Source organism: Lissotriton helveticus, chromosome 9 (assembly GCF_964261635.1).
Source record: "Lissotriton helveticus chromosome 9, aLisHel1.1, whole genome shotgun sequence".
Taxonomy (NCBI): Eukaryota; Metazoa; Chordata; class Amphibia; order Caudata; family Salamandridae; genus Lissotriton; species Lissotriton helveticus.
Window position 1 is genome coordinate 330,044,512 of NC_136070.1, and position 19,305 is coordinate 330,063,816.

Genomic DNA, 19,305 nt, shown 5'->3' on the forward strand with positions numbered 1-19,305 from the left:
ATGATTTATTGTGATTGTATTATTAACTTCGTTTTCTTTTCTGAGGTAAATATTTATTGACTTCAGAAAGAGTTTGTTTTGAGGTATTACTTGGTTTCTTTTCTCTGTCAGATATTTCTTTGCAGGAAGAATTATTTCCAGTCAAGCCAAGGAGCATCTTTGGTTTTCATTGAAGCCTGAAAGAAGACTATACTTAGTGACATGGAGTTATATACTGTCTTGAATGTTCTAAAACTGAAATGTTTTGTTTATTATGTATTTTACGTTCTTTAAAGGGCTGCATGTGGGGCAGCAGTATAAGGTTATTGCATAATGTTAGCCTCTGTTGTCTTTAATGAAATCCAGATTCTCTGTGTATGCAAACACCATTTCTGAGGCACTGAGGGGAGTGGCGCTCAAGCTCCAGCATTTGGAGACTTCAGCCGCCAATCCACGATTCTAGCAAGTCCAGTTTCTCTCTCCAGAAGCAGGAGCTTGGTTTGGTAGGTAGATGAATGGCATGTGTTGTAACCTGGGAGATTTGTGTCAACAGTGATAAAAGTAATACAGTGTCACAGTGTCTTTGCCTACAGGACTAGCCAGTTTGGAAGATTAACATTCCCGAACTGAAATATGGGGACTTGTTCTGTGCTTGTCTACTAGCTGTCCCCTCCTGGTCCATTATCAAGGCAACCAAGTGCTGGGAGGACCATCCTAGTTGTGGTGTCTTCACTGGAGGAACTCTAGAAAGGAGGGAGCACTTCATCTTCACTTCCGCCTGCATTCCTCATAATAACTTTTTTACATAAACAAATATTTGCAATGAATAAACTTCTTCATCTCAGTTTGCTATGAATGTGTGCCTCTTGAGTAGCTTAGATTACAAGATGATGCCAATAAAACACCATTTTGCATGAAAGAAGGTCACTATGCCAGTCTTACACTGGTGGGCACTGTGCCTTGCATGTACAGCAAAAGAAGCACTCTTTGGCAGAGCAAGGACATGCATTATTTCTTTTATCTTCCTGCTACATGACTCATTTTCTTGGATAAATAATGCAATAGTCGTTCCCCTAGTGACAACGTAAAACGCAATGACATTATCATTGATGTTTGGGCTTTTAAAAAAAAGATAGATAGCCTAAATTGTGCTACAAGCTAATCTTTAAGTTTTTATTGTTATCAAAGAACACTGCTTTTACTATGTGGACAATATTTCCATCTGAAAAAATCCCACTAATGAATGGATTGAATGTTTTAAATCACACAGGTCAGGAGACCACAGCAAACCAACTGGCCTTCACAATCATGGAACTGGCGAGGCTTCCACAAATAAGGGCTCGGTAAGTCTTTATCATGTCTGAGAAGAATATTTGAAAGTATATGTGCAAAGGAGGCGGCACCATCTGCTGAAAAAGCGGACTCTCGCTCTTAAAATATAATTGTAATTATTTATTTTAATAACCAGTTTTTATTAGTTTTCAGCATCACCTACCAACAATCAATCAGTACCACCACATTATGCATCAGATATGTAGACATAGTACATGCATCACTAAACGTCAACTTCATTGCTCTGTTAGTCCATGATGTGCCCATCACCCGCGCCATAGCTTATCATGTATTTGGGGAAATCCCCGTGCCTCTTAGATTGTGTTTTTCGGGTGGGCACACCAGTCCACCCCTCTCTTCCATACTTCCAATGAGGGGGTGCTCTGGCAGTTTACAGGCATGAGCGATATCCCTTTTAGCCACCAGTGTGGCTAATCCCAGAAAAGTCCTTTTGAGTCTTCAATAAATCAGGAATTTGTGAGGCGCGCTACTCACCCGTGAGGATCTCATGGCGCTGGGGGTAAGGTTCGTGCAGCTCCAAATCAGCCAAAGAGGCTTTTCCTGAAGGTGTGCAGAGTGCGGGAACATCTCATGTTGAGCGGGAGTTTGTTCCTGGTCTTTGCCGTTATGTAGGACTAGGCTCTTCCACCCATTCTGGCTCTGCGGATGCACTGGGTTTTGGCGAGGGCGAGGTCAGCGGACTGCAGTTTTCTCTTGGGTACATGCAAGGAGACTCTTTCATTGAGATATTAGGGTCTGGTGTTATGGAGGGATTTGTAGGCGTGAGTGAGTAGCTTGAAGGTAACTCTCTTCCAGTGGAGGTCTTGTAGGTGCTGGGTGATGTGTTTGTGTCGTGGGATGCCAAGGACGAGCCTGGCAGCGGTGTTCTGGATGGTATGGAGTTTCCGGAGCAGTGATTTGTTGATTCCGGTGTAGAGGGCTTTTCCGTAGTCCAGTCTGCTGGCTATGAGTGCGTGGGTGATGGTCTTTCTGGATTCGGAGGGATCCCCTTGAAGGTCTTGCGAAGGTTGCGGAGGATGTTGAATCATAAGGAAGAGGTCGGCGTTGATCTGTCGGGCCATGGTGAGGGAGGATACGAATATGATGCCAAGGTTCTAGGCATGGTCTGTGAGATTAGGGGGGCTGCCGGGGGCGGAGGGCCACCAGGTGTTGTCCCATGCTGAGGGGATGGGTCAGAGGACGAGGTTCTGTCTTCTCCGAGTTGAGCTTCAGACAGGTCATCCAGGATGCAGCGTCTCTGATTACTTCCTGGAAGCTGAGTTTGGTGGTGTCAGGTTGCCTCATGAGTGACAGGATGAGCTGGGTGCCGTCAGCATCAGATACTATGCTGAGTCCATGCTGTCTGATGATGGCGGTGACGGTGCTATGTAGATGTTGAAGAGCAGCACGTACACAAAGAGGGAGAAGCTTTGAAGTGAGTCTCAGCATAGTATTTTGGACTGGAAGGGTTACCCTTGCAGTACAAAACCTATGCTAGACTCATGGAGACACCCTTGCACCATGGCACAAAGGTGTCTCCATGGAGCACGGCAGCTGATTTCAGCACCAGCGCTAGTGAGAGGGGAGGAGAGTGCCTTATTTAAGTAAATAGGGTGCTCTTCTCCTCTTTCCTTTTCACATAGCGCAGGGCAGCATTTGCGGCTGCTGCAGTGTGCTACGTGAAAAGTTAGTATATCTCTCCCAAAGACTATAAACATAACACATACTTATGGTATGTCCTGTTCCTTAAGTCATCTTAAGCATTTTTGGAACCCTGAGCAAGATAAAGATTTGGTCCCCCTGTTCAGAGCAAATTTGAGCTAATTCAAGCCCAAGTGTTGCAAAAAAATATTGAATTATATTTCTAAGTTTCAGAAAGGGGCACGCAAAAAAGTGACCGGTCAAGCTGCTAGGATGTGGTTGTATGTCACAATATGATATACAATAATAAAGTCTTGCATAAATATTATATTCTACAAAAATGCCATTCTACTGGGAATGAGAGATATTGGAGAGAGCGAGCAGTGTAGCACTGGAAGCGATGTAGAGAGAGAAGGAAGTTAGAGATAGAGTTGTGGTAGAGAGATAGGTGAGGAAAGAGAAGACATAAGATAAAGAGAAAGGTGAAAAGAGTGATACAGAGTGGTGAAACATAAAGAGATATGAAGAGAGAGACGTGCAAAGTAAGACAGAGAGCGAGACTAGAATGTAGAGAGAGAGGGTGAGAGGGATGGGTACACTGAGGGGTAAGCCAGAGAATGATAAACTAGAAAGAAAGGTGAGGTAGAGGCAGAGATACACTGATAGGTGAGACAGTGAAACAGGTATAGCTAAGCACGGCAGAAAGAGAGTGGTAAGCCACAGAGGGTTCAAATGAGAAGAGTTTATAATGGCAGGTCAGGTAAAGAGAGTAGTGAGGCTGAAGGAAAGATAAAAAAAAAGGGTTGTATGGTAGAAAGAAAATTATATTTAGAGTGAAAAGAGATGAAGTCAAAAGACAGAGGTGAGCGGGTGAGGCAGGGAGAAGAGGAGAGGTTAAACACAAAGGGATTTAAGAGATAGAGTTGTAGAGATTGGCACAGACAGCGGTAGAGAGAGGTGAGGTGGTGAGAGAAGCATCATGAGTGATGTATTGAGAGAGTGGTGAGGTAGAATTGGGTGAGGTAAAGAGAGCTGTGAAAGAGGGGAAAAGAACATGGAGATAGGTAGGGAAAGAGTGGTAAGGAGAGAAGGGTGCATTAGAAGATGCGACGTGAAGCAAGGCGAAAGACCTAGAACAGAAAGGTTATTTTTGATTGTAATTACAACCCGCTGCCTCAGATTGCGAGAGATAAGGTTGGGCATGCACACTAAGCTTCTGTTAAGGTAGATTACAAGAGGGCTTTTGACTGCCCTATCGCTTTACCGGGGAGGCATTTGAAAGGTGGGAGCCCTGGGCAGTTGCCCTCTTTGTCCAGACCTTAGAACGGTTCTGAGAGTTCACTTTGACATTAATCAGGGGTGATTAAATGCAGACTACTTAATTTCGGGGTATGATTTAATTTCCCGAGCATTTGGGTTGCTTCTAAGATGTTTCTTTATGACAGGAGAACCTGTGTTCCTCTTTTGTTCCTCTTTTGCTATTAGCTACACCGTTTCTCTGTTCTTCACATTTCTATAACCTTTTTGGGAATCTTTCTCTTTGCATATCCCACCCAATGTGCCTCGTCCAGTGCTTAATTTGTAAAAATGTGTGTGCTAGGGCCCTTCTTAGGAGGCCACGGCAGCCTGCACCACCCATTGCCCCTCCCATGACAGTACCAACACAACTACATATCATCTCTCTCTGAAAAGTGATACAATTCAGGCTATTTTTATGTATTTTGACATATTAAACACACTTGTTGAGCTCATCTCAAACTTAAAAAGAATGCACCACTGTGTGGTAGACTGTCACTAAAGCCAGTGCTGAAAAGTAAGTGTCAGTGGCGAGCATCGGAAACCGCTGACTCAAATTAAGCACTGGCTTCATCTAATGAGCACAAATTTATTAGCAACCAAAACTCAGCGGAATTTCTATCTCTGGTAACCCTAACAATAACTACAGGGTAGCTACCGCCCCTCTTAGTAAAAATAAATATATATATATATATACATATATATATAGATAGATAGATTGATATAGATAGATAGATAGATAGATAGATAGATAGATAGATAGATAGATAGATAGATAGATAGATATATTTACTGAAAAAAACAAAGGTTAAAATAACGTTATAGTTACGTGAATGTCAGTGACAACATTAAAGTTCTGAACTAAATAAAACACAGAAATGCAGCAGAGCTTGAGCATATATTAAATCACTCATGACAAGTTCTATGGCATCCTTTATGACATCACTTATAACATATCAAATTACATCATTAATGGCATCACGGTCATTAGGCCAATATCCACAAAATTTTGCAGACCTAGTCCTCTTTTTACATTGGCGGAGTATGCAGTTTCTCAGAGATTCGTCAAGGGGGTACAAAGGAAAATAGGAGCCCCAAAACACGTTTGGGCACCACTGCATTTCCCATAGACTTTGCACTCATGCGTAGAGTGAAACCAGCTGGACGGATTTGAATGAAATTTGGCAGGATTAAACGTTATGGTGCGCAGGTGATCCTTTTGGGTACTAAAGGCAACTGGGGTAAGCATTTTTTAATTTATAATGCATTTTAACTTAGTGATATATGTAGTCGCTGTTCTTTCATGACATTTTGCAGTACATAGTGATGACAAGTCATTATGTGATTGGCTAACTGCATTTACAAAAGTTAATGGTAGCCAGGTTGTTTTTAGGTATACTTTAGCGGTTTATGCCTTCAGTTATGGGTAAGTATTAAGTACGAAGCGATACAAAAGGGGATGATGGACGGAGCGTTTGAACAAATCAAACACTCACCCCCAGTCAACTGATCTGGGTTTAATCCATCACCATTCTTTAGTTCACTCAGCCACCCCAGTTCAGACATGGCTATATGCAAATCAGTCTGACCCTGTGCCTTATGGGAACAGTCCAGCCCGAACAGCCAAGCCATGTCTTCCCTGGACCGGAAACAAGCATCCTGGGACCGGTTTCGGATTCATAATCCTCATCAGCCAGGCTATCTTGAATCCAGTGGCCAAGTGAACAAGGGACTCACGTCTGAGCATACCCTGCCACACTTAGGGCGAACAAAGCGATACAAAAGGGGATGATGGACGGAGCGTTTGAACAAATCAAACACTCACCCCCAGTCAACTGATCTGGGTTTAATCCATCACCATTCTTTAGTTCACTCAGCCACCCCAGTTCAGACATGGCTATATGCAAATCAGTCTGACCCTGTGCCTTATGGGAACAGTCCAGCCCGAACAGCCAAGCCATGTCTTCCCTGGACCGGAAACAAGCATCCTGGGACCGGTTTCGGATTCATAATCCTCATCAGGGGGTGGGGGTGAGTGTTTGATTTGTTCAAACGCTCCGTCCATCATCCCCAGGGTCAGACTGATTTGCATATAGCCATGTCTGAACTGGGGTGGATGAGTGAACTAAAGAATGGTGATGGATTAAACCCAGATCAGTTGACTGGGTTGTTTGATTTGTTCAAACGCTCCGTCCATCATCCCCTTTTGTATCGCTAAGTATTAAGTACCTCAGTGCTACCTGCAAATGATTGTGCTACTAAAAAATTGTAGGTCTTCCTGGAAGAATATATAGAACATTATAGACACATTTATCTACCTATTTCCACTTTATCAAAGTGGTCATAAGTAGTGAACAACAATAAAACCTACCAGTTACCTATATTTAAGAGCGTAACCCTGAACGCAGTAAAGCTCAGAATGCGGAACATAGTCAAACTGTGCTAAAAACTAGTGTAGAAACCACTATACAAGGTCCTCCACTATACAATACACCACTCCACTCCATGATACTCCACCACACTATACGTCACTGTATAACACTTTACTCCACTGCACACTACACCACACCTCACCACTAAATGATGCTCTACATTACGATTTGAAACACATTTTTTATTAAAACTTACAAACCATTTAAATTCAATGGAAAAGCCAAGGTTAAAGCTAAGTTACTGTTAGGAAAACTTTATTTATTCTTTCTACACAAACCCAATTTAAAATATACAAACTTTAGAAATTCTAAAGTTATAGTAATAACTTAAATTTAGAATTTACCCGCCATCAGTTATAACTTAAATTTCAAATTTACGCACCACCTTCAATTTAATATACGTCGCACACCTCCGAACACAGTCTTGTTGCCTCACACGCCACACTATATTAACTATAACTCACCAATGTACCATGCACTGTCTTATGACAAATTATGTTAAATAAGATGTAACAAGTACTGTTATGAATGCTATGATTTTGCATAGTATAAGTAATGTAACATGCAAGGGTATAACTAGTGCATGGAGAAAGGGTGAGATATAGTTAATGTAGTGAGGTGAGTGAGGCAACAAGACTGTGTACGAAGGTGCAGTAAGTAGGCAGGTTTTAAAGGGGTAACACTTTTGTATATCTCAGCTGTTTGGGACTTGCAAATAACTCATGAGTCGGTGAATTGAAAAAAAAAAAGAATCTGATTGGAGTGCTTTCTCCTGTTATCTTTTTGGATCCATGCTACGAGACCTACCACAGAAGAAAAAAATCTCTTACAGCTGCCATTACCTGACTTGGGCACAGTCACTGTGTCCTGCACATATGACAATAAAATGCCTGTAAGGATGCAGGGTAGCCACACCTAGATCGCTGGTCACAGTGGGGGAGACCCCCAACGAGCCCTATTATGTTTATGTCTTTGTTTATTTTTTTAAGCACAATAAGTCATGGGTTTGTGAGTCTGTTTTCTGACTCAAGAATCCCCAACACCTAAAATGGCAGCTGGGAACTCCTGTACTGCTCCTGGTACCGCAGTCCCACACTGCCATTTTATGTGTCATGGATTTGTGAGGCCAAAATCTGGTTTGTGATGTTGAGACAAACTTAAGGGTGTGAAGCTTGTCACAGATTCTCAAATCCTGTGTAGGATCCATATTTTTGAGAAAAAAAAGCCTGGCCATCCACTAACACTCTGTTTCAACACGTGTGCATCAGCCACTGGCCAGCCATTCACAGCGTTGAGGAGACAATAGGTCTCCCTGATGGATATCTGGGGTTCTTGTGAACCTTTGTTAGAAGGTGAGGATCCTGCATTTTTCTGTTTTAGGGTATAAGTGTATTTACTGTTCTAACAGACCCTCATTCCTCCAAAATGTTAACATGTCATGATATCTTACAATCAAATTATATTTCTTATCCATCATTGTATAACATTGATCATCGTCACGCTGTCTGTATGCTTCTACAAAATCATTTCTGGGCCATATCAGCGCTAGGCTGGTGTTTACTTTACTGACGCTCCATCCATTACGTACGCGGACTGCGCAGTGATCTTTAACCCCGGCGCAGCGTGATACCTCACTGCAACAGATGGAGGCCACGGCCCACGCACACCCACCAGGAATTTTTGCAGAGGCAAGGAAATGGATTTCCCTGCAATTGGCTAGCGTGTGCGACACTTTTTAGATGGTCTCATGGCCGCGTCCTGTTTATCACACTACGACCCATCTTACGAAGGATTACTGATATTCAGAGACAATCCACCCCTATTATGCACTTTGACCTAGAGTGTTAGGATCCTGCCCAGCTATCAGCTGCTAGTTCGAGCGAATGTTCAGAGCACTGTCTCTGGTGCGACCCACACACAAGATTGCACAATTACATGGCTACCTGATGAAGGCCCAAGGACGAAACGTGCGTAGATTTTATTATTAGCCATGAAAGATATATGTAATTGAATCTAATCTGTTCCCCCCCCCCTTTTGTTTTTTGGACATTCATTGTAAATAAGATATATGAATGTGATATAAGAATGCTGACATTGAACTGATAAAAGGATGTATAGATTATTTACTATACTGTATAGATGGGATTGTATCATTGGACAATTGTGTCAACAAGAGATTGATTTAACATCTGTGGTCTTATTAATTGATGTGCATATATATATATATAAATTGATACTTTTTCTTTTTTGTATGAAATATTAAATAAAAAACATGAATTTTGAATAATATTTACCCATTGGTGGGTACATGTTTGTATAGTTATTCAGTCCGCGTTTTATTGTATTTCCTATATGGTTATTTTCATATATACTTTACTGAGCACTAACATTCAGAATGATGTTAAATACATTGACAAGCATTTATTTACCTGTTACCTGCAGTTAAAGAAAGGAGAGTAACTAAGGTATCTGGAACCGCTTAACTTTAGAAACTCCTTAATTTTTAAAGACCTCTTGAAACAAACGTGTAAAAATAAGATAAAGTCTCTTCAAAATTTAAAAAAGTGTATTTCATTAACATGTAGAAGTTTTTCACCTTAGTAAATCAGATCAAATTGAAGCATTGAGTTTTTTTTTTAAATGATAGTCACTTCTTAGACCATACATTGTGAGCACTGGAGAAATGTTTGCCAGTACACATGACTTTGTTTGATGATTGTCTTTTGTTGCAATGTTTGTGGCATTTGTTATGGGTCAGCTGGGAATGGAGACACTCTCTGCCTCTACTGGGCTGGGGCAGATGGCTTTGGGACATTTATGGAGGAGAAATAGATATTCATTTACAAGCTATGTAAGGATTCTCCCGAGGTAGTGACTTGCGATGTAGTGGCTGCCATGAAGTGACTCCCAATGTAGTTCTATGTGATGCAATGACCTACATATTGGATGTTACATTTTCATACAATGTTGAAGTTTGCTTGCTAATGAGTCATAGTGCTTTATGTGATGGAATACCTCCTCAGAGTTCCATGTTATAGGTCATATCTAGAGCTGTAGGGATATGAGGATATTTGCACAAAATCATAGAGAATGGCAAGTAATACTAAGGCAGAGGCACCAACTTAATCTCCTCCCCCAGGATCCCTGAACTGCCTCAGCTCACGCCCAACTTCAGAACAAGTAATATTCCATTAGACAACTGATACACAGAAAATCGCCTTTTACTTGTTAATTGTGGATGAAGGTGACACTGGTCTGATTGCTTTTGCAGCTTGAGGGAAGAAGTAGATGAGGTTTTGGGCCTTAGAAGAGACGTTGATTTTGAAGACCTGGGGAAGTTTCATTACATGTCTCAGGTAAGTGTAGGGGCTTCTCTTTCGTACATGATGAGAACGATGCTCTGTGTTTAAGAACAACGCATAGCTTGACTGAATCACTGCTGGCAGGAGATTGGCTCCTACCAGTGGGGTCCTTATTATTTCACGGATGGTTCCATTTATTCAATTTACTGTTGAAACTGTTAGCCATTATTTCATTGTAAATTGTTGCCCCACAAATCTTGGACTTTTCAAACATTTTACTAGTGATACACGCAAAGCGCATTGCTGTTAGGCCATTTGGCCATTGAAATACTGAACTTGGGACACCCCTAGGTCTCCGCATGCTCTACCAACAAGTAAGTCCTCATTGTTAATGACACCAACATTAAATGAACCTCTGCAAAAATGAACGCTGCTCATGTACAAATAGATTCAACATTGAACTTCATGCTGAAATTTGGATAGCACAAGGTTGTGTTAGGCACACCAGAGCATAACATCAAATCAAATCAAAATATTTATATAGCGCACAGCTACTCTTTAGAGTATTCTGATGCTAACAGTTCAGAAAAGCGAGAGAATGTGTGAGTGAGAGTTTGAAATACCTTATCAGAAAGCCAAGTCTTCAATTGACGTCTAGCGTGTCTTCGGACTCCATTCATTAGACTGTCTGAACGGAGCATTATTGAATCATACAAACATGTATGCCAAAGGATACTCAGGGTTGTGGACTGTATAACGATGGCATATAAGGTAGAAACCCTAATCCATTCTTGCACACTTTATTTCTACAGTTAAATGGTTCTGCTTTGATGCTAAGGTTTTACTTTGTCACACCTCCCACGGATTTAATTGTATTTAGAGTGTTGCAGTACTATAAGGCCCAACAGTAGGCTTTTTGAAGTGCATGTTTCACACACTGGAACATCTGTCACAGTGCACACATATTACGCTAAAAAAGGCTCTCACCACCCTAGATTCTTTAAATCCCTATTAACCTTTGAGCAGCTTCTTCAAAAGCTAATTCCATTTCCAAACACAGCACCTATTATGGGCCCATAAGCGTATACCACTATCACCCTACTGCAAGACGAGTCATTCTAGGGATGCTGGGAAACTCCATTTACTCCTGCGGTCAATGCCAATCCACAATTTATAATCCATCACAGAAACTAAGACTCTGCTCCTTCACAACAAATTGTCAAGGCCTCCTTTAAAAGTGGAACCAAAAAATTAAAACAATTGCCACTATGGAAAATCCCTAAAACTCTTTCGATAGAGATCTTACATAACTCTAAAATAGGCGCATATGAAACATGCTTATTGTTCAATACACGAACACATAAGTATGCTAGTAATTTTAAAAAGTTCATTTAAGCCAACTCATACAGAACATAACAAGAAGACCAACTCTACAGACCATAAAAAAACAGGTACTGAACAAAGCTTTTTTAAAGACAGAAAAATTAGCAAAGAGTTTCTCTCTCTCGACTATCAAGAGCAAACCCTTTCCAATCCCAAAGGACAATCCAAATGCAAAGATTATAGTCATAGAGATAGTATCCAGGCACAATACAGAAGCAGATGACTGCAGGCAACAAACATGTTTTACCAAGGAGTGGACCAGCAGACAAAAACACTCCTAAACATCCACCTTTCTCTTGAGGATAACAGAAACGAAAGTGCCCTAACATCACAATAGAATGGTGCTCATACACTCTTAATCTCGTTGGAGTCCTAGGCTCTCCTTCTTGCATCCCTTGCCCTCTCGTGTATCTCTTTTCCTTCCCCTATTTGCCACACCATAGTTTTCTTTTAATTTCTCTCCCTTATCCACGTGGCATCTCCTCCAGCCCTCAGTAGCGTCAGGCTTACGGACATTTCACCCATTGACAGGAACTGCCTTCAAAGCGGTTCCTTACAATGTATTGGAACTTTGCTGTATGGCTCCGTCAAACATGATGAAGCCAAACGATAAAGTTTCAAAACTTTTTTTGATTTTTAAAAACATATACTCAAGGTACGTTTTTGTTTTTGACTATAAAAAAAAAACAATGCATCCCTCACCATAGGAGTACCATCTCCTGTGGTGAAAGGGGCATTTTTCATTTTTTACTGCCCCTTACCGCTAGGGTTTTTCCTGGTGGTAATGGGCAGTAAAAACAGCTATATTTCTTCCCATCTAAATTGGGCGGGTAGACATGTCATCATTTATCCGATGGCCCCTATTCCGTCAGGGCATCGAAGAAGTTTGGTTCTTTGCGGAGATGTGGTAGGCTCCTCCGTTGCCAAGCTATGATACGCCAACATCTACATTCGGTGAGTTGACCGTTTAATTGGAGGTAATGGTACTCTGTCACATTGTGGCGGAGTATTCTTACCACCAATATAAAAAAAGGCCCTAAGATGTTTACTACAAAGAATGATTTTCAGACTGAGGTATTTGGGTCAACGTCGTTTTATTACTTTAGATTTTTGGTTAAATGTCACAATCATAGACATGCGTACAACCCCAATGTTAGGACAAACAGCTAACAAGTACTCAACATCTTATTCTACCTCCTAATGCACCCTCATAACTCCTTCACACCTCTCTACTATCCCCAAACAAGAAATACCTGGGGGAGCTGACTACATCCACGGCTACTCCCATAAAAAGATAAAACCTGGTTGGTCTGCCATCCTTCTCCAACTTCCTAATACAGGAGCCCTCTCCTGTCTCTCCTAAAAGGAACATCAATACCTTGTTGTCTTGCTCCATAAGGCACCTCCCCCTGTTACTTTAAACCAGGCTCATCAGAAGGACGGGGCAGGTAGTAGAAACCTTTTAGGGCCTAAACATCTAGTAAGGCTTATACAAATAGATTGTGCTAGATGCTTTGGGCCACATGCATCATTGTAGGAATTTGCGATGCCTAAATTGCGAAAATTAAGGAATCGCAATTTAGGAATTACAAAATCCTATGCATCAAGAAATTGCAAAAGTTTTTGCGATTCCTTAATTGCGAATCGCAATTAAGGAATTGCATTACATTGATTCCTATGGGCCTAGAGGCCCATAGGAATCAATGGGAAGGCATTCTCATTTTGCGAATTCGCAATTAAGGAATCGCAAAATGAGAATACAATTTCAAGGGTGCAGTGGGGGGGTCCAAAGGACCCACCCCTGCACCCCTGAAATGTCATGTAAGTACATTTTACTCACACACATGTCCCAAGGGCAGGTGTGTGTGTAAAAAATGCATTTTTTTGCACTGTTGAAACTTTTCACAAATTACCATGAATGTTTACTTCATGGTAATTTTCCCCTTCCAAATTGCGAATTCGCAAATTAAAATAAATCATGCATAGCATTTAAGAAATCGCAAAATTTGCGATTTCATAAATGCTATCGCAACTTGAGAAATCGCAAAAAATTGCGATTTCTAAAATTGCGAAAAAAGAAAAAAAAATGATGCATCCCAAAATAGGTTTTTGTATTCGCAAACGGCCGAATTTTGAGATTCGCACCGTTTGCGAATGCAAAACTGCTTGATGCATGTGGCCCTTAGACTTTTGCTGACCGAGGCCCTACAAAAAATGAGTACTTACCTATCTTTACCTTGTCCCTGCTACTCTAAGGCGTTGGTACTTGACTACACAGTTTCCTTCTCATACAAGAGAGCAGGTTCTATTGGAATTGATTTTGCGAGCAACTCTGTCAAACCCTGCTACTGTTGCCTGTGCTACTATGGATTCCTAATCTCAAATGAGAATAGGTGGAAGGGATTGGACCTTGACAGCAACCTAGTCTTTGAGCCACTGCTCTACTGGTGACAGCCTCTCCTCTGTTTGCCTCGACCAGATGGGTAGCATATGTGGCCATGTAAGATTGTATGGGGCAGTGAGTTCCTAAGCCAGTGAAGGAGACAGCAGTGCAAAGCAAACTTTCTCTGCAGTGATTCCAATATCTGAATTGCAGTCTAAAATGTCCCAAAGGCATAGGGTATTTCCCAACGCTGTGTGATTCTAACTAACAGATGACAGGGGTTCGTTGGAAGAAAGCAAGTTTTTGCTCTGTATCATACTTGCTCCTTTCAGGGGTTATGAAAGACTTTAAACATGAGCATTATAGTACATTGGCCTACAGTCGTGTATGAATGCCACACATCGAGGGGCCGCTTTTGACACGGTCTATCAGGAGGCCATGATCGACCTTGTCAAAAGCGGCCCCTCTCCTAAGCTCGTCAATGACTGCTAGGATGACTGACTCCGTGGAGTGTGCTGGTCTGAATCCTGCCTGGTGAGGGTCGAGGAAATGGGACTGCTCAATAAATGAGCTGAGACAGTTTACTACGTGGGCCTCAAGGATTTTACTTAGGGGAGTAAGGAGATGGGCGGGAAATGACTAAGGACCAAGGGGTCAGAGTTGGGTTTCTTCAGGATCGGGACAATTTCTGCATTTTTTAAGGTGTCTGGGACAATGCCTTGTTTAAGAGAGTTGTTCAGAAATTATATGGGCGGGTCTGGCCAAGTAAGGAAAGTCTCCTGTAAGATATGAGGCGGGCAGCAATCGGTAGGGGAACCTGATCTAACTTTTTTGAGTAGGACAAAAAAACTCTTCCTTGGAAATCAGGGGGATCTGGTCCAATAGGAGAGAGTTTTTACATGCGATGGGGGGGGGGGGGGTGGACGAAGGTGTGGGAGTAGGAATACTAGCTATGATGGTAGCAATTTTCTCAGTGAAATAAGAGTTAAGGGAGTCACATAGGGATTGCGAGGGGGCAAGTTTCGCCATCACTCTATCTGGCTGTGCAAGCTCCTCGACTATAGAGAAAATATCCTTGGTCTTGTTAGCTGAGTTCATAATATTTGAGGAGAAATAAGCTACCTTAGTCTGAAGGATGGAGTTTTTATATTCTTTTAGCAGGGTTACATAAGTGTTTTTTTCCCCTGAGGCATAGTCCCGTCTCCAGCTACGCTCAGCTTGCCTTAAGGCAAGTTTATTTTGTTTCAGATCATCGGAGAACCAGCGTTGTGCGTCGTGGGGATGCTTAAGTTTAGTTCTCTTAAAGAGGGCAATTCTGTCGCTAGCCGATTCAAGCCATAGGTTGATGCTAGTTGCCTGGTTGCAGAGGGACTCCTGTTCAGTTGGCAGTGTGGCCTTTAATAGCTGCCTCATTACTTATTGTACTACTGCTGTATCTTACCCTGTACGAAACATTTGTAGTAATTAAGCCAATGAATAATCTCCTTAATTGTTCCCTTGACCTTGTATTGTATATCATTTTAGTATGCTTAAGAGATACAAGCAATATATTTGATCTAATGGATTTTGAAGAAGGCTTTCTGGGAACTGTACTTGAGTAATGTCCCTTTTGGCTTGCCTGATTTTGATGTGACAAACAAAAAACTGATGAGTGGAATTCTTCAATTATTTTCAGCAGTGGATGATCACTCAGGCTACATTCCAGCTCACCAGCATTTGCCTCCTATGCCACTATAGGCAGAAACCGGTCATATACAACTCAGTTGTGGTCCTGCTTCATTATGAACATTCCAGCCTGAACTGCCAAGTCCAATCCTCTTCAGACTGGAAAACAAGCAACCCCAGACTGGTTTAGACCGAATTGGTGCCTCCTAAGTGAGGCTAGATTTGAATCCCGTGGCACAGTGAAGATGAGAAACACATTCGGTAATACTCATCACAAAACCTGGCTGGCTCACTTGTCGGCCCCCAGCATCGTCATGACAATTCTTCCTGGTTGCAAGATCACAAGACAGGACAGGACAAAATCACCTGGTGGCTGAATCGCTGACATCGTCAAGATCCCATCCAATGCTCCACCACAAAACACCACCAGTGACATGGAACACTTTACCTTCAAACTCCTCATCACCCCCAACTGCTCCCTGAGTGACACCCTGGTCTACCACCCTAATGGGCTAGACACCAACTTTGGCAGCACCATTGAGGACTTTGTCACCCCCTGTTGCTTAAATTGAGCAACTTCATCTTTCTCAGTGACCTCAACTCCCACCTGTAGGACCTCCCTGATCCCAACATGACAAAGCCTCTTTGAGGACCTATCCTACCTCAACCTCACCCAGTGAGTGGAAGGCTAAACACACCTGCTAGACCCCATCTTCACCAGTATCAGCAACTCCACAGTAAACAACCCACATCAAACACCTGGTCCAACCACACCCTCACCAATATACTCCTACCAAACCACCACAAAAAACACCATCGCCAAATCTTCACAATGGCACTGGAACAAGATTTCAGAAGCATCATTGTCTTCCAATCTTCTACTCCACCAACACAACAGTGACCTCCCCAAATCCATTTCTAACTCCAATGACTGGATTATTGCCTGCACAGACATCCTAGCTCCTCTCAAAGTTTACAAACCCATGAGAACCAAACCACAAGGAAGCTGGTACACGGAAGAGCCAGGCTCACCAAGCTCCACTACAAGCAACTTGAACGCAGAGGGAGACAAAGTCAGGATGACACTGACAAGAGCACCTACGGATCCCTCACACGCTGCCATCATCATATCACAGCCAGCAAATGCTCCTCGCTTACCGACTGCATCCATAATAGCGCCAACAGTGCCAAGGAATTCTTCCACATAATGAAAGTTTCACCTCTCCAGAAGCATGCTCCACCAGTGTAACCCCTTCTCTGGACCTCTGCACCCAACTGTCCCTATTCTTCAGCAACAAGATCACCAGAATGGACAGCATCTTTGTGTCCCAAGTGGACACATCCACCCTTATTGCCCTCCTGCCCATCTCAACCAACATCCAGAGGACCACCCTAACCACCTGGCCCAGCATCACTACTCAATATACTGCAACAACCATTAAGTCCATACACTCTGGAGCACCCTCGGACCCCTGCCCTCACCATGTCTTCATCAAAGGACTGGACCCCATCAGCGCAGCCCTCATCCCTATCCTTAATGACTCAATCACCTACACGCATGCCTGGAAACACAGCACAGCACTTCCCCTCCTCAAGAAACCCTCAGTAGACGCAAAGATGCCAGCCAACTACCATACTCTCTCGCTGTTATCCTACCAGGCAGAGGTCAAGGAAAAGATGATAAACACATGCCTAGCCACTCACCTCCATGATAACCACCTCTTTGACACTCCTTGTTCAGTATTCCAGCCCAGGCACAATACAGAGACCACCAGCATCGCTGTGTTGGACATCAATGCTGTGGTCAAGAGCCTGCACCACTAACTCCCCTCTAGGAGACTGTCCCCTAATCAAGACAAAATCATGGAATGAACTAGTGCGATTATAGACCCCTTCAAAGTCTACTATAATACTGAAACTGCAGAGACTTTAGAACCAGGCAGCAAGGACATGTTTCATTCTCTTAAGCTACGCTCCCAGAACAGCAAACAATAGCAAAAAAACCTCCAAAAAACCAATAATGGGTAACATTTTAATCCCTTTGCACAGTACTTTAGGCTTTCTTAGATATAGTTCTGAACTTCCTGAAAACTCAGTACTAGAAACACATCACCTTTGCTTGGTCAAAATAAAAACTTTAATGGTCTCATTTGAAGGGGCCTGATTACCGAAAATCTCTGATCTGATATGGAGCATTCTTCAGTACTTTGGCAGAATGACCTTCACCCTGCTATTCTTATTAGAGAAGAAATTTCCCTGGAAGTTTCTTCAGGAATCTTCTGAATTGTGATGATTGAATGGGCTTGACATCTCTTTGAGATACAAGACAGCAAACAAGAAAGGTCCAGGAAAGGGCTAAGCATTTTCTTTTTGAGGCAATCAGTTTAATAGAAATCAGTAAACTATAAGCACATTCTCCTCCTCTCTCTGCCCAAGGGCCAGGATATTCCTCTCTATAATCCTCGTCTCCAACCAATAGAACAGGTGCATCACATGACCAGAAAAAAACAACCATTGGCTGGGTCCAGCTATGGAATACAGAAAGTACCCCTGGCTTTCAATGTACTGCTGTCTAATGAACTGATACAAATCACCGCTAATTGGTGATGTGACTGCACCGAAGTGAAACGTTATAATACTTAAAACAAACATAAACTAAACATGCCTATTACTAAGGTTAATGATGTTGTAGCATCACATGGTAGAGATGTTAGATGTATTAATCGTATTACAACATGATTTCATTTCCCCCTAGTTATCATATCAGTGAAGCAATCTGCCTCGATTCCTGTTCAAACACTATCTCCTGTGGTAGACGGGCATGCACCATGGACTCAGCCTCAATGTACTAAGTGCAGAGTGATTGTGTCACGGAGCCCCCTGCAGTTTTTTCTCCCAGTAAATGCTATTGCTCTTTAACGCCTTGCATGCTCGGGATGGAACCATTCCATCACGAGCCACGGTGGTGCTGTGCTGGTGACGGAATGGTTCCGTCACAGCCCGGCCGCCGTGCCTGCGCGGCGCTGATTTCGCGCCTTAGCTGAGGGTTCTATTAGGCGGGCGGGGCCGTGATGGAACCATTCCGTCACAAGCACAGCGCCACCGTGGCTCATGACGGAGTGGTTCCGTCACGAGCATGGCGGTGCCGTGCGCCCTCCCCGCTAGCGCCGTGGCGGAATTACCGCCGCGGCCAAGGGGTTAAGCTGAGCCCAGTGGCGTAGCAAGGTCAGGTGGTACCCGGTGTGGAAAATGTCTTGTCAAAAACGGACTTGGGGGGAAAGTAACACCCCTCTGCTTCTTTATCCATGCGCTCTCCACCATTTTGTCAACCCCCTCAGTGATGACACCCGGGGTGGCCTGCACCCACTGCACCCCCTTCCTACGCCGCTGGCTGGGCCCTGAACCTGGGAGGCAAGAGGGAGCTGCAGTTTAAATGGGCGGATGAAGGTTTCCAGGTGAACCCACCCTCATTCCCTACATGGTCCTTCCAGTGTGGGTAAACCACTGCTGCTGTTATCAGATGTTGCCTGTTTAACATAACCAGCATGGTACTCATTAAATTAAAAATCTCTCACTATTCCTTAATCTAAACAAGCTAGTTTGAGATTCAGAATAACACTACCTTTTTGAAAGCTGAGAAAATGGAAGGTCAGTTTCATATCCTTGTGACAGAGTAGCATGACTCTGTGATGAATTTTCATGACAGATGAAAGATTCCCTTATTCTTGTGATAGAGGGGCATATTTACAACAAAGTGGAGGAGTGCGGCATTAGCCTCCTTGGCTTAACGCCGCGCTCCACCAATCCAAAAAAGCAGGGCTGCACCACATTTCCAACAATATGTTTCAGCCCTGCATTTCTCCCTGTGCTGGTGCTAAACTTAGCAGCCTAG

General features: G+C 42.9%; 1 protein-coding gene across 1 annotated transcript in view; it reads left to right on the plus strand.

The window, feature by feature from the left end:
* The window catches only part of LOC144781276 (cholesterol 24-hydroxylase-like), a 219,624-nt gene that overhangs the window by 150,056 nt on the left and 50,263 nt on the right, over window positions 1-19,305 (plus strand). Inside the window, exons 10-11 of the mRNA XM_078660025.1 lie at window positions 1,250-1,322; window positions 9,952-10,036. Coding sequence (XP_078516151.1) covers window positions 1,250-1,322; window positions 9,952-10,036 — 158 coding nt within the window. The remainder of the gene's footprint in view (window positions 1-1,249; window positions 1,323-9,951; window positions 10,037-19,305) is intronic.